We start from the raw sequence: 16,216 nt of genomic DNA, 5'->3' as shown, positions 1-16,216 counted from the left end.
CAGGGGTCCCTTCTGGCCCTGACCTGTCCCCCGTGCCCCCAGGCAGCAGTCGCTGGGCTCTGCAGGAGGGCGGCGGGAGTCCCCGGAGGGCTGCATCCAGTGTGAAGCCCTTATCGTCCTCCCTGTTGCCCAGACAAAAGGTTCTCTCCATTCAAGAGTCGGGAAAAGTGTAATTTTGCAGCCGACCCGGTGATGAAGCGTCTTCTCTCAGTGCCAGGAGATGGGCATATAAATATTCTCTGTCTCTGCTGCTCTTTATTTCCCTTGTAAGCAGGCGCCCCATCCCTCCCTCTGATGGATGCCCCTCGCAGCCAGCCCGGGAGCTCCCCAGCTCCTCAGTTCGGCAGCGATTCTCCGGTCTCCTTGCCTCTCCCGCAGCCTGTTCATCCTCCCCCCATCCCCAGCCCCACCTCCCTCACCCACTGCCCTGTCCCTTGTCTCCGGAGCGGTGGCCCAGAGACAGTGGCCTCAACCATAGATTCCATGCCGTGTGCACAACACCGCAAACCTCTAAAAATAGGAGCCAAGGGTTCTTGTGCCTGAAAGGGCAACCGGAGAGCCTCCCAGCTCCATACACAAAGACTTTCTCCACCGTGGCTGCCGCCTTCCCCTGGAAAAGACCACAGCGTTCACCCCGCTTCAGTGGGCACCCCACTCAGAAATGTGGCAAGGAGCGTCATCATTAGCCCAGCACACTCCCTGGTGGAGCAGACGGCCTCCATTTTCACTCGACTTTAAGGCTGAAAGACAAGGGAGAGTCTAATTAGTAAAGGGACTATCTGATATTAATCACTCCCTTAAAATTGACAAGGGAGGCAGTCCATTTAACCACTTAATGGCTACAGGTTTTTATGGGCTGCTGTTTGTAGATGTATTTAATGATGAAGTTATAAATCCAAAGGAGCTTAAAATTTTAATTTTATCCCTAAATATTTCCCTTGTTCTCCTGTTTGTAGTCAGTCCTCCAGAGTGTAGTCACGTGGAATGTTCCTTAAATGAACATATTTGCTAACTGGCGTGATTTCAGTTTTTAAAACATTGGTTCCAGCAATTAGGCTTTTTTTTTTTTCAGTTCCCAAATGACTAGAGAAATTCGTCTTGATTATAATTGCTCTTAGCCACGCATATCTAATTTGTGTCTTTTTAAGTGTTAATTAGTAAACAGTTTGAGCTGACATCTTTATGTGTTTGTGTGTTGAAAAATGGGGCTTATTGCTTATTTAGCTTGGGGCTGATTCCACTCGCATTTACGTCACGACATTGAGGTGAAATTAATGGAAATACATTTGGCATCACGAGGTAAAAAGAATTTTTGGAACCAACTTGTGGACGTCCACTTTGCAGGGACTTCTGCAAGCGCTTCCAATATATGAGATTAGAGTGGATTTGGGAGCTGCATGTGCAGGGAGAAAGTGAGGCAGAAGATTTTTGTATCAGTAATGAAATGGCAGAGTCCCAATTTTATAAAAGCAAAATGTTCATATCCCAGTGCAATTGTTCATTCTTCCTACTTTTGGAAAGCTTTCATTGTGCATATTAATGTTAGAAGAATTTTGCAGAGGGCGAAGTCACAAAATGCGTGATCACTTTGCACCATCTAGTGGTCAGGTCTTAAACTGCAACAGGAAATAAGGTGTCCTTTATCCGTGAGATTCAACGTTTTCATCCCCCAGCATCTTTTTTCGTTTTCAGTCAGGAAGCTGATATGTTTGGGGAAGGAAATTCGCCTAATTCGTTTATTAAATGAAAGTTAGTTGATTAGATAGACATTAACCTTTCTTATCTATTGTTCTGCTCCCCTTTTTTAATATTTTTTCAAAGACCTAGTTGTTCAGTCATGCCCCTGAAATCTTACAGAGCTATCACACTGAGATGAGATCATTTCAGCCAAAAACAAAGGAACCTAATGAATTAGCTTAATGGATAGCCATTCCAAAGGCATAAAAGAAGGGTGGTTATTGTCATTCAGTCGCTAACTCAAGTCCAACTCTTTACCACCCCATGGACTACAGCAACGCCTGGCCTCCCTGTCCCTCACTATCTCCTGGAGCTTGCCCAAGTTCATGTCCATTGAATCAGTGATGCCATCCAACCATCTCATTTTCTGCCACCCTCTTCTCCTTTTGCCTTCAATCTTTCCCAGCATCGGGGTCTTTTCCGATTTGAAATGTGGGAAGTAGCTTGGGCAACCTGCCTCTCATGGACCCTTCAGGAGTCTGACTGCAGCTTGGGAACCACTGTTTGATGCCACAGACAAGACTAGTTCCCTCCCCATAAAGTGTGGCAGCCATCGTGGGCAGTTTATTATCTTCAGTATCTACCCTGCCAATCAGAATCAATTTTTTAACATTTAGTGTTTTGTTTCCAAATGCAAAGGTCATACCTGTTTTTTAAAATGCAAACACAACGGAAACAGGAAAAAGGTGAGGGTCCCCCATGGTCCATTCCTGGGAGAGAAAGACATGCCCACATCCAACAAGCATCACGTGTTCAGTACTGGACATAACGCTCCTGTAGCTTGCTTTTGCACCGACTAGTATATCTTGCACAACCTTCCATGTCATCGCACACAGATCTGCCCCGTTCTTTTTAATGACTACATGTGGTTCCCTTTTATGATTGTGTCATAATTTATTTAAGCAATCCACTATTGATTGACTCTTGAGTTGTTTCCAGTTATTCACTATTACACTGCTGCAGTATATTTCCTTGAACATGTCTTTGCTCCCCTGGGTCTTTCTTTAGAAGAACGCATAGTATTACCATTTTGCTTTCCAAAAAGAGAGTGCCCTTTTAAACCCCCCTGCCCGGCCCCATCCTGTGATGTGTGAGGGGGCACCTGTTTCCCACACCCTCACTATAAGCATCACAGGTATTTAAAGGTGGACATATTTTCATATATTTATCAGCCATTTGTATACTTCTTTTGTGAATCTATTCTGTGTGTGCCATTTGCCCAGTTTTTTCTATTGGCTTATTTAGTTTTTTTCATTCATTTTTGAGTTTTTTTATGTTCTTTGTAACAACCTTCTTTCTGTCCTATGTTCAAACACACTCACACACACACTTTAACCAGTGGCTTTTCACCTTGTTAAAGATGTGTTTTTCTATACAATAGTTTTTAATTTTTCATGGGCAATCTTGACTTTAATGTTTTGTTTTTGGTTTCATGTCATACTTAAGATTCCTATTTTCTCATCCTTTTTGTGTTTTAATATCTTACAGTATTAAACGGTTTTCAACTATTTGATCCATCTGAAGTTTATTAGAAGGTAAAAGCTAGAACCAGCTTCATTTTATCCTAAGCCATTAACCAGTTTTCTTATCAGTGTTTACCTTCTTCAGTCGTTTTAAGTGTTACCCTCATCGTATAGTTCCATCTGTAAGTGGACCAAGGGATGTTTTTCTTGACGCTCATCTCTGTTCTTTTTGAATGATTACCATACTGCTTTGACTCAGATAGCTTTATAATAAGCTTTAATATATGATAAGCTTAGTTCTTCCTTCTCCCCCCACCCCAGGTTTTTCTAATTATAGTCACTTGATTATTCTTCCAGCTGAACGTTAGACTCTTTTCAGGGGGAGAAACTCCACTCTAGATGTTTATTATTGACTGCACTGAGCATGTAGGTTAATAGACGTTTGGTGAAGAGTCTCCACCTGGGGCTTTGTGTCTGTCGCTCAGCAGGGTAGAAGGGTGTTCTCTGCAGAGAGTCTGCACACTTCTTTGTAGGTTATTGCTAAGTGTTTAATGTTTTTGTGCTTCTCATGAGTAGGGTCTTTTTTTCCATTATATTTCCTGTCATTTTTTGTATCAGCTGTTGACATTTATGTTTTATTTTAGGGGCTGGCTCTCTCACTGGCTTCTACTTCTGATGGTTTTCAGTTGCTTTTCTTTGGTTACGCAGGCCGGTGTTAATGTCGTCTGCAAACGCTGACACTGCCGCCTCCTGCCCCCTTCCTGAACCTTCAGCCAGCATTGCGGCCACAACGATCAGGTCACTGGGCCTCCTTGTCTGAACGGAAATTTTTAGTTTCGATACTCACCCATAATGCTGTATTTTGGCTTGCTATATATAGGCATCATTTTTTTTTATCGTGTTAAAGAATTAGCCATCTGTTTCTATTTTCCTAAGTGTTTTTATCAGGAATGGATAGTAGCTTTTGATAAATGTCTTTTAATCATCCATTGAGATGATCATATTTTTTTTCTCTGCAGGCATATTAATATGGTAGATTATGTTAATAGAGTTCCTAATTCTGAGAGTCTGAGTCCCCCTCCCCCCACCACCCTCTCTGGTTCTATCAGTAACAGGGCCGCCAAGCGCCAGCCTCCGCCCAGGTCTCCAGGTTGCTCGCACAGCAGCCCAGAGCGTTCAGCATACAGATGAGGGAGCCAGGCTGAGCCCTTGGAAATAAACCTGAGGCAGAGCTGATGTTTGACAGACAGAATTACCTGCCCTGGATACCGTCATGAGTTATACCTGGCTCATGTAGAATAGAGGTCAAGGTGAATTATTTGGCCTTTTGAAAGTTCATCCTAAAAGGATTTTTCTGTCCTTTTCTTGTGGTTTGGGGAACTCTCATCCCCCAAGTTTTAAAGTGATACCCCGTACATCCCAGGGACTTCCCTGACAGCCCAGTGGTTAAGACTCTGTGCTTCCGTTGCAGGGGTGGGGCATGAGTTCGATCCCTGGTCAGGGAACTAAGATCCCACATGCTGCACAACGTGGCCAAGAAAATAGTTAATACCCCCCAAAATAGTAACACCCCCGTCAAACTGAACTCTTAGAAGGTTGCCTGACATGTAGGTAAAAGATGAGCATAAAGGTGACAAATGAGGAGGGCATCTTCCTGTAGTGATCACACAGCTTCTTTTTCACTCAGAAATCAGTGTCAGAAAGCAGCATTGTTCCAAATATTTTCCACAAATAACCTGGGAGAGGGAAAATACAAATACCCATTTTTTAGGTGATATTTAGATGAATTCTAAAATGCTGATTCACTGAGGGGGCTAGCCCTGTGGCTCTTTGTTGACGCAGAACCAGGGTTTAGTCGGTCACAAAGGTATCTGTCAGCCCCCAGCCTTGCCCAGAGCCCCACGCAGACGACGCTGGTTGACACACAGGTGCCCACCAGGCCCCCAGCCCCGCAGCACGGGAGGGGTCTGGAGAAGCAGAGCTCGTTAATACTCACACAGAGATCTAAGACCCACCGTAGAATGCACATTCCCCCATTTTCCTTAAAATGCCTGGCCTTCTCAGTCTGTATTTCGTTTTCCTACTTTTAAGCATCATGAGTACAAGAAATATTTCTTGCTTACTCTGTCCCTATCAGTCCACACAAAATGCAGTCACAGTGATAAAATGGCGAACACTCTGGTTGGGTGATTTATAGGGAGTGGTGGGGACTGTGCAAATTGGAAAAGCCATGTGTTTCTAAAGGAGGCTGCCTCCATTCACCCGTGTGAGGCTCATGGTCGAAGTGCGAGAGTCAAGGTCCGGAATTGCCACAGCCCCCTATTTTTTTTTTTTTATAAAACCTGGAAGATGTTGGCATTTTATGCCAAGTCTCTCAACTTTCCCACGTTTATGACTATTTTAAAACACCACACAGGCCAGCAGCATATGAGCCTCCAGCTTGCACATGTCTGAGCATGAAGATACAAATCACATCTATACTTAAACTTCACTATTCATGATGGAGGGGTGGGGGGACAGTGGTGGCAATGTGGATGAACCCTGGGATCAGCACTTTGCCCCATGAGTTAAACACCCCAGGATAGGGGCCATGACACCATCAGCCCAGAGGCCATGGGAATGCAGAGGACCCAAGGCTAGACCGACAAACCGCTGCTTCCACAAAAGACTGAGAACCCAGATGACCTCCCCATTGTCTGAGAACTGAGTCCCCAAGCTAGCTGTCTGCTCTGCATTGAGCTGCCCCTCACTCACCCATCCACCCACTCACCTCTCACACCCTGTACCATCTGTCCATCCATCCATCATTTGTTCATTCATTCACCTCTTCTGGGCCACAGCCTCTACCAGACTCTGGAGCTACAGAAATGGCCGAGCCCCCACCCCAGCCTTGCGCTTAAGGAGGAAATGGACAGTGATGTGGAGCCCTGGAGGCCAGTAATTAATCGTCCCCAGAGGAGGACAAATGCCCCAGGGGGGAGTAGCCTTCCCAAAGGCACCAAGGGGTGGTGCTTGAAGGGAGGCGGGGTCGGGGCTGGGATCTGAGAAGCCATGCGTGGGGACAGGCCTGTGCAAGAAGCTTCCACACCTCCCTCCTGGGAGTGGAGCTCTTCCCCGGGTGGGGACTTGGGAGGCACTTCACTACTCTGTGCTCCACCGGATCCTAGGTGGAGATGCTCCTGAGCAAGGGTGTCCTGCCCTGAGTCGGGGGCTCTCCCAGCACTGAGCCCAGGGCGGCAGGCCGTGAAGGGTGCAAGTGGGTGTCGCCATCCCCTCCCAGGAGCCCCAGGCCTGGGGCAGGAAAGGGAAGAGGGTGCTGACAGGTATTGACGAAGATGACCTGGGTCCCCCGGGGTCAGAAGATGCAGGGGCTGACTCTGCACGTGGTCTCAGTCACCATGCAGCCACGCCGGGCACGGTGCCCAGACAGACATGGTCCCTGCCCCTGGAGCAGGGGCATCTCAGAGGGCAGGTTTTCCAGCCCCTCGTTTAGGGTGAGACCGAGCAGCGGGACTGGGTGGGGCTCAGGGTTTCTGACGCTGGGGTTGCTGCTTGCGGGTTAGCGCTGGGGAACCTGAGGAGAATGCAGAAGAGGCTTCCCAGAAGGTTCACAGCGACCCCGCTGGGGGCTTGTCATGGGACCCGCCTGCTTCCCGACCCGGTGGCCTCACTCAGGACAGTCACCCATCGTCGGAAGAGCGGTGGTACCAGCTTCACTGGCAGAGGGGATTCTGTCCCCAACCCTGACTGGGGACCCAGCAGCTCCTGCCCCTCCCATCCCCTTACAAGTGGCCACACTAGTGACCAAGGGCTCGTGGGCTGTAATCCAGGAGCCCTGACCTCCAGGCCCAGCTGTGGACTCACAGCGCTGAGGGGTGAACAAGGCACCGCCCCAGCTCTGGGGGATTCTAGGACCCCCTCCAGCTCTGGGGGGGCCCGTCTTGGCTGCCCCATGTCCCCTGAGCCCCAGTCTGCGTGTGACAGCCTTTCCTTGGAGCCCTTTTAGAGCCCTTCTATGGCTTCTCAGCCCGGGGCCTCCCCCTTTCACCCAGGCTTCCGGATGTGTCTCTGGAACCGTAATCCAAGTGTGAAACGAGACTCCTGTGGGAAAGTGGGGAGACCCGGACTCGTCCCTGGGCCTCTGGGCCTCCCTGGCCCTTTCCACAGCTCGAAGGGGTGGACGTGTATTCACATCAGCTGGACGGGCCCTCCCAGCACACACAGGCCTGCTCCGTGGGGGCCCTCAGGGCCCACTGCTCACAGGGGCACCTGCTCCTTCCCTCCCCTGGGGAGGGGGCCGAGATCCAGCAGCCAGGCTTCAGGAAAGAGATGGGAGGACACAAGCCCTCATGTAGGGAGAGGAAGCTTCCAGAGCTGCAATTCCCTGAGGATCTGAACCAGGCATCGAGCGTGGCAGGTATCATGTCCTGGCCCCCAGGGCTGGGCAGGTGCCAGGACAGGCTGCAGGAGAGGCAGGCTGGGGGCCGGTGGGGCCACTGCTCAGAGCTCACCCACCACCGCGTGCCCCAGGCACCCTCACAACTGTGGCCCCAGCCCCAAACCAGGCTCGGCGTTGGCCGGCGTCTTGCTCCTTCACTCTCCCAGCCTGTCTTCACCCTGCCAGGCCCCTGAGGCCCAGCCTGGGCTCCTTCAGGCCTGCCCCTGCCGCCATCCTGCCAGGCCCTTTTGTGACCCCACCTGCCGCCCATCTCAGAAGCCCACCCGTGTAAGTGGTGAGTACAGACCCCTGTCCTAAGGCCGGGTCCCTGCCCCTGGCACCCTCGGGGCCTTGTCCAGCCCCCGGGGACCTTGGGAAGTCTGATCCTCCCCTGAGCTTCAGCTCCCACGTCTCAAAATTCAGGTTCTAAAAACAGCCCCTTACTGCCGCCTCTCCTCTGGAGCCCTCCCTGGGTCTCCTAACCATCACATCGACGCGTGTCTAACCATTGAAATCACTTTAGTGCTTTTTAAAAAAGCAATGCTGCCTGCCCCGCCCACTAGTTAAACCAGAACCACCCTCACCCCGCCCGCTGCCCGGCAGGGCCCAGGTTCAAACCCTTGACTCTCCGATGCAACCCTTGGCTCTGACGGAGGACCGGGTTTTCTCGTTCAAGGTGCTTTCACAGTTGTCGTGGGTGATTCTCACGTCTGCGCGAGTGGATGCGGGCTCGCTCCCCCACCCCCACCCCCGTCCCTTTCTGCCTCGAGGCTGAGGCCAGGGTGCCTTTGGCTCCACGGTGTGGCCTCGCAAGGCCAGGATGTTGGCCTCACTGTGACAAAACCTCTCGGAATCTGGGAATTGAGCGCCATGGCTTAAGAGTTGTCATGATGGCCCTTGTCCACCAGAGGGCGCTGTGGTTGGGGGCGCTGCTCCGCGGGGGCCTCAGCTCTGTGAACCAAAATGCTTTTTAATTGAAAATTTTTTTTAATTCAAAAAGGATTTGCTGTTTGTGCGCGAGTGCAGGTCCTCCTTATGCAGGAGACTTAATGTCTTGAGTAAACAGATCCGGGCCCAAATCCACCTTCAAAGGTACTCACTGTTTGCCCAAGGGAGCGAAAGGGCTTCCAGAAGCGGCCTAGTCTCTTGGGCAAACACTCGGGGCCAGCCCGTCCCGGGCAGGGGACAGCGTCTGTGGGAAGGGTTATCCGCGGCCTAAGGGGGATTATGGCGGGGGGACATATGTTGAAATTTCATTTGGGGAGTTAAGAGAAAACAAGAGGTGGGGGAGCAGTGCTTTTCTCCAGCCAAGATGACCTAAAAAGGGAAAAATCTCAAGGGCAGGGGCGGGGCGGTGGTGGGGGTGGGGTGCAGGCTGTGCCGCGGGTCTCTGGCCCTCTCTGGGGGCGGGGAGGCGGTGGCATGCTCGGCCCTGAGTCAGGAGAAGGCGGCTGTGTACCCCTGATTTACCCACCAAGACATGCCCACACCCCCTCACCCCAGAGAGTGAAAGAAGCAAGAATTTAGTTTATCGTTGAAGGCTCTTCTACACCACCAGCCCGCCCCCAGCCACCCAGGGACCCTGTCCCTTCCTGGCCACAAAGACAGGCCTCCCAACCACCTACCCCCCAATGCAGTTTGACCCCAGCCCGCCTGCACCCCCTTGTCCCCACTGCCCCATGCCCTCGGAAAGTACCCTTTCTGGGCCTACCTCTGGCAGCATCCAAGTCTCTGGGCCTGGCCCCTGGGCCCCTGGGTCCCTGGCTGTGGACATCTAGGGGCCTGTGCCTCCGTCCCCTTTCACGTACCCTCTGGCCAACTGGCCCCCAGCAAACTCAGGCGGCTTCCCTGCCCTGGGTGTTCCTGCCACCTGGGAGCTGGGCACAGCAGGTGCTGGAGGGTAGAGGTGACCCAGCCCACAGCTGGTGGTGCCACTCCAGCAGGCTGACACTGGGCTGGCTCCCTCACTTAGGTGCCTCACCTCAGCTGTACCCCAAGCAAGGCCTCAGAGCAGCCCAAGCGGAGCTCCCCACCACCACCAGCAGCCTCCTCCCCACAGCCCCCCATTCCCTCCTCAGTGCCCCCCTCAGCCCTAAAGTCTCTGGCCCTTCCTCTCTGCCCCTCCCGTCCACTCCCACGTCCCTCTGGTACGGCCACAGAACCGACCCGCAGCATCGGGTCACCGGGGAGCTGGCTGACGAGGCGGAATCTCTGGCCACCCTCTGGACCTGCTGAGGCAGGACCTCTGTGTGCTACAGGCTGACTAGCCTGCTGCTCTCAGTCTGGGTGCCACCCTCTGTCCACCCCCGAGGAGAGACCACACTCTGCTGTCCATGTCGGCACCGCCCTGAAGCCTTGGCCCACCCAGCCCTGCCCCTGCTGAGGTCACCACGTGTTTTTAGTGACCCCGTCCCCCCCGGCCCAGCCTGTGCAGCTCAGGCCGACTGCTGCCCCCTGATCCCCCCCGTCCTCCTCCCTGGCCCTGGGTCCGTCGCCAGGGCTGGTGTCCTGCCTTCCAAGCCCGTCGTCTTTGTCTTCTGATCCTGTGCGCTTTCCTCCAAACATCTCCACACTGTAACTCCAGATAACCTCTCCCCTGAGGGCTCCTCCCATCCCTGCATTCCGGGTTCATCCACGTCTCTGCAGCCGGGCAGGCGGCACCCCCAAGTACTCCTCAGGGACCACCCTTGGCCATTGGCAGAAATGCCCTCATGTTCTCTCCCCCAGGCTGCTCTCTTCCTATTGCCCATTTGGGTTAAAGCATCGCAGTGCCGGCGTCCATCCCCTGCCCCTCTTGTAGGGCTCCCTCCTGACCCCAGAGCCCAGCACAGGCAGATGCAGGTGGGTGAGTGGGTGATGGAGGCAGATTGTTTCCTGCCGTGATGCTCCTGAGCAGCCACAAGGTGGCGGTATTGTCCAAAACTTTACCTGAAGTCCTCCTGGTCTGAGGCTGCACCGCTCCTCCAGCTTCCTGGAGCTGGAGTGCCCGGACCATGGCCGGAGCCCGGGTCATTAGCAGCAAAGTGGGGCCGCGTTGATGTCTTCTGTTACGTAGCCAACAAATGTACAGTGAGTGCTTGCCTGGTGCTGGGGCAGGCAGGCCCTTAACCTGCCGCACCTCATCCCACCCTCAAAGAGGGCCCCGGGAGTAGAGATCGTCACCCCCACCTTTATTGAAGTATAAAAGGCATATTGGCTTCAGGTGTACAACATGTTTCGATAGTTGTATACATTGCAAAGCAATTATCAGAATAAATAGTTACCATCTTTTATCTTAACAACTGTTTTCTTCTGACGAAAATGTTTAAAATTTAGCAACTACCAAAATATGAATTGCAGTGTTGATATCTATATTCACGACGCTGTGCAGTATATCTTCAGGACGTAATCACTCTGTAGCTGGAAGTCTGTGCCTTTTCACCCCCTTCTCCCATTTCACCCACCCCACCCCGCCTCTGGCATCTGCTCTGCCCAGTGAGCTTGGTCTTGTTGTATCCTGGGTTCCACATATAATTGAGATCTCCAGGTGTTTGTCTTTCTGTGTCTGACTGACTTCATTTAGCACAACGCCCTCTGGATCCATCCATGTTGTTACAAATGACAAGATTTCATTCTCCTTTTATTCTTTAAACTTTTGTACTGAGCATAGTTGAGTTACAGTGTGGGGTTTCAGGTGTGCAGCAGAGCAGTTCTGCTTTTTACACAGATACACACGTATAGATACACCCTTCCTCAGGCTCTTTTCCCTTATAGGTTACTATAAAATATTGAGTACAGTTCTCTATGCTATACAGTCGGTCCCTGTTGGTCATCTGTTGTGTATACAGTGGTGTATATTGGTTAATCCCCAACTCCTAATGGATCCCTACCTCCTGCTTCCCCTTTGGTAGCCACACGTCTCTTTTCTACGTCTGTGGGTCTACTTCCATTCTGTATACTAAATTCATTTATCCCTCCCTTTAGATTCCACATATAAGTGATATCCATGATTTTGCTTTTGTCTGATTTACTTTATTTAGTATGATGAGCTCTGGATCCACCCGAGTTGCTGCAGATGGCATTCTTTCTTTTCATAGTTGAGTAGCATTCCGTTGTGTATATATAGGCAAAATTACTGGAGTGGGTTGCCATTCCCTTCTCCAGGGGATCTTCCCAACCCAGGGATCGAACCCAGGTCTCCGGCATTGCAGGCAGATTCTTTACAATCTGAGCCACCAGGTATGCCCATACATATATATATGTGATATATACATATATATCACATTTCCTTTATGCATTGCTCTGTTGATGGACTTTTAGGTTGCTTCCATGTCCTGGTTATTATAGAGTGCTGCAGTGAACATTGCTGCTGCTGCTGCTGCTGAGTCGCTTCAGTCGTGTCCGACTCTGTGCGACCCCATAGACGGCAGCCCACCAGGCTTCCCCGCCCCTGGGATTCTCCAGGCAAGAACACTGGGGTGGGTCGCCATTTCCTTCTCCAATGCATGAAAGTGAAAAGTGAAAGTGAAGTCGCTCAGTCGTGTCCAACTCTAGCGACCCCATGGACTGCCGCCCACCAGGCTCCTCCGTCCACGGGATTTTCCAGGCAAGAGTACTGGAGTGGGGTGCCATTGCCTTCTCTGAGTGAACACTGGGGTACATGTATTTTTTCAAATGATTTTCTCCGGATATATAGCCAGGCGTGGGATTGCAAGATCGTATGGTAACTCTATTCTTAGTTTTTTTAAGGACCCGTCATGCTGTTCTCCATAACGCCTGCACCAATTTCCATTCCTTCACACCCTCTCCAGCATGTATTATTTATAGGCTTTTTGATGATGGTCATTCTGACCAGTGTGAGGTGATGCTTCATTGTGATTTTGGTCTGCATCTCTGTATCAGCAGTGTTGAGCATTTCTATGTGCCTTTTGGCCATCTGTATGTCTTCTTTAGAGGGGTGTCTGTTTAGATCTTCTGCCCATTTTTTTTGATTGGGCTGCTTGTCTTTTTATATTGAGCTGTATGCGCTGTTTGTATTAATATATTTTGGAGATTAATACCTTGTCGGTCGCATCATTTACAAATATTTTCCCCAATTCAATAGGTTGTTTGTGGTGGTTTTGCTTTGCAAAAGCCTTTGAGTTTAATTAGGTCCCATTTGTTTTTCGTTGGTTGGTTGGTTGGTTTTTATTTCCATTCCTCTAGGAGACAGATCCAAAAAGAGATTGGTATGATTTATGTCAAAAAGTGTTCTGCCTATGTTTTCCTCTTGGAGTTTTATAGTATCTTGTGTTCACATTTAGGTCTTTAATCCACTTTGAGTTTATTTTTTGTGTATAATGTTAGAGAATGTTCTAATTGTATTCTTTTACATGTAGCTGTCCAGTTTTCCCAGCATCACTTATTGAAGAGATTGTCTTTTCTCTATTGTATGTTCTTTCTTCCTTTGTTGTTGATTAATTGACCATAATTATGTGGGTTTGTTTCTGGGCTTCCTATCCTGTTCGCTTGATCTGTATTTCTGTTTTTAGGCCAGTACCATACTGTTTTAATTACTGTAGCTTTGTAGTGTAGCCTGAAGTCAAGGAGTCTGATTCCTCCAGCTTCATTTTTCTTTCTCAAGGTTGCTTTGGCTATTTAGAGCCTTTGTGTTTCCCTACAAATTAAATTTTTTTGTTGTTCTAGTGCTGTGAAAAATGCCATTGGCATTGAATCTGTAGACTTTCTTGGGTAATACAGTCCTTTGACAATATGGATTCTTCCAATCCAAGAATGTGGTATAACTTGCCATCTATCCGTGTCATCTTCCATCTTTCATCAGCATCTTATAGTTTTTGGACTCCAGATCTTTTGTCTCCTTAGGTGGGTGTATTCCTAGGTAGTTTATTCTTTTTTGATGCAATGGTAAATAGGATTTTCCTCAATTTCTCTTTCTGATATTTCATTTTTAGCATATAGAAATGCAGCAGATTTCTGCATGTAATTTTTGTACCCTGCAACTTTACTGAATTCACTGATGGGCTCTAGTAGTCTTCTGTTAGTGTCTTTAGGATTTTCTGTTAGGATGTGTGGTAACATGCCATCAAAATGGTGACAGCTTTACTCTTTTTTTTTCCCCCCCCTAATTTGGATTCCCTTTCTTTTTATTCTCTGATTAATGACCATGCCTCGGACTTCCAAAACTATGTTGAGTAAAAGTGGCGAGTGGACATCCTTGTCTCATTCCTGATTTTAGAGGAAACGCTTTCAGCTCTTCACCGCTGAGTATGCTGTTTCAGTAACTGTGGGTTTGTCATATATGTCCTTTGTCACACTGACAGTAGGTCCCCTTTATGCCCACTTTCTGGAAAATTGTTACCATAAATCGAGTTTTATCAAAAGCCTTTTCTGCATCTACTGAGATGATCATATGGATTTTCCTCTTCAGTTTGTTAATGTGATGTATCACATTGATTGATTTACAGGGTTTTTTTTTTAATGGCATTACTTAAAAGATAGTTTTTATTCCCTGAAATAAACCCGCTTGATCATGGTATATGATCCTTTTAATGTATCGTTGGATTCAGTTTACTAGTATTTTGTTGAGGATTTTTGCATCAGTGGTCATCAGTGATATTAGCCTGTAATTATTTTTCTTTTCTGTGGTATCTTTGTCTGATTTAGGTACGAGGATGATGGTGGCTTCATAGAACGAGCTTGGGAGTGTTCCTTCTTCTGCAATACTTTGGAATAGTTTGAGAAGGACAGGTGTCAGCTCTTCCCTCAGTGTTTGATAGAATTCGCCTGTGAAGCCATCTGATCCTGAACTTCTGTTTGTTGGGAGTTTTGTAATCAGAGATTCCGTTTCAGTGCTTGTAGTTGGTCTGCTCAGATTTTCTTCCTGGCTCAGTCTTGGGAGACATACCTTTCTAAGAATTTTCTTAGAATTTTCTTCTAGGCTGTCCAATTTTATTGGCATAGAGTTGCCTGCAGTGGCCCCTCATGGTCCTTTGCTTTTCTGTGGTGTCCCCTTGTAACTTCTTTTTCATTTCTGATTTTATTGATTTGGACCCTCTGCCTTTTTTTTCCCTTGGTGATTCTAGCTGAAGGTTTATCCATTTTGCTTTTTTTTTTCTTCAAAGAACCAGATTTTAGTTTCATGAAGATTTCATATTTTTTAATGGCTGAGGAATATCCTATGTATGTACCACATTTTCTGTATCCATTCATCCATCGATGGACACTTAGATCATTTCTGTATCTTGACTGTTGTGGATAATGCTACAGTGAACACAGGGTTCCCTTTTCCCCACATCCTCACCCACACTTGTTATTTCTTAATAACATGAAATTATTATTATAAAAGAGATGAATTCACTGAGGTTCAGAGGCGAAAAGACCTAGCTGTCACCCTGCAATGTCAAGCCCTTCCCTCCCCACCCCTTCTGTGTGTAGGGAGCACAGTCCTGTCACTGGCGGCCCCTGGCCCCTTTGGCTGCTCACACGGGACGGCTGGGGCCCACCCAGACCTCGCCCCCACACCCAGCGCCAGCTGCCCCTCTGTCCCGGGTCAGTCTGTAGGCCATCGGCAGGTGGCCGAGGGCGAAGTGCTCATTCTCCCCACCCTTTCCCCCAGGAGGAATAAACCCCTCCAGCATCCTCTGCTCCCCCTCATTCCCAAGTGACCCCCAAAACCCCTCAGCTGTGCTCCCTCAGCTCAGCACAGCCCCTGGAAGGGCCTTGTAGCTGCAGGCAGCTCACTTTGGGGCTCAGGGACCATTTGGAGCCCACAGCTGCAGCACCTTACTGGGTGGGCACCCAGTGGCCATGCCCCCGCCCTTGCTGGGACGGTTCCATGTCATCCTGGCGGCTCCCCCAGCTGGGTCCCCGAGAGGGCAGCTTCAGGCAGAGGCTGAGTTCAGCCAGGTGGTTCGATTCTGCTCTGCTTTGTGTAGGGGAGCCCTTCCTTATGGCAATTCTAGTGCTGAAAAGTTTTTGAAAATATTATTTTAAACATTTAATGACCACTGATCTGATCTAAGCAACTCATTCCTAAGACCCAGGGTCGCACGTGGCTGCCGCCCATGGTGTCCAGGCCCTTCTCACAGCCCATTCACAGTCCCGCAGCCCGCCGACCTATCTGCGCAGCGGACACTCCCCACCTGCGCCTCCTCTTCTGGCCCGGCACACCTGCCCCACATTTGGGTGTAGAAATCCCCACTGGCCGTCAGGGTGAACCGCAGGTGTTCCCCCTCCTCTGAATTTCCACCAGACTCGGAGCCCACCATCTCACTTCCATGACCCGGGTCAGGTGGGTAGGCCCGGGTCTCCAGCATGAGAACTGAACCCAGGTTCAGGCCGGCAGTGGGGCAGGCCAGGCCCAGGTCCACTCCGCTGGTCCTGCCCTGGCCCAGGCTCTCATCGCTTACTAAGAATGGGTCCCCGGAGCCCAGGGAGGAAGGTGCTGGGGGCGTGGGGGCGCCCCGTCCCTGTGGCCCACGCCACCTGCGGCTTGTCTTCAGCTCAGAGAGCACTGAGCAGGCGGCCGGCCCCAGGGGCTCCCCAAGCCTGCAGCCCGCCTGCCTGGCCAGGTCTGGGGTGGCGCCCAGGGCCGGCCCTC

At 50.0% G+C, this 16,216-nt stretch overlaps 1 protein-coding gene across 7 annotated transcripts in view; it reads left to right on the top strand.

Annotated features, from left to right (window-relative positions):
- Nucleotides 1-16,216, top strand: part of MVB12B (multivesicular body subunit 12B) — a 211,768-nt gene that overhangs the window by 181,105 nt on the left and 14,447 nt on the right. For 2 of the 7 annotated variants that reach the window (XM_069582394.1, XM_069582397.1), the window contains exon 10: nucleotides 3,909-4,189. The exons of 4 other annotated variants lie outside the window; for them this stretch is intronic. In XM_069582394.1, coding sequence (XP_069438495.1) covers nucleotides 3,909-3,938 — 30 coding nt within the window. In that variant the 3' untranslated portion in view covers nucleotides 3,939-4,189. Of the gene's footprint in view, nucleotides 1-3,908; nucleotides 4,190-14,280; nucleotides 14,978-16,216 lie in introns of those variants that run through there. One more of the 7 variants, XM_069582395.1, reaches the window with a different exon arrangement.

Source organism: Ovis canadensis, chromosome 3 (assembly GCF_042477335.2).
Source record: "Ovis canadensis isolate MfBH-ARS-UI-01 breed Bighorn chromosome 3, ARS-UI_OviCan_v2, whole genome shotgun sequence".
NCBI lineage: Eukaryota > Metazoa > Chordata > Mammalia > Artiodactyla > Bovidae > Ovis > Ovis canadensis.
The sequence above is the reverse complement of the archived record's forward strand: the minus strand, read 5'-3'. Positions and strand labels throughout refer to the sequence as shown.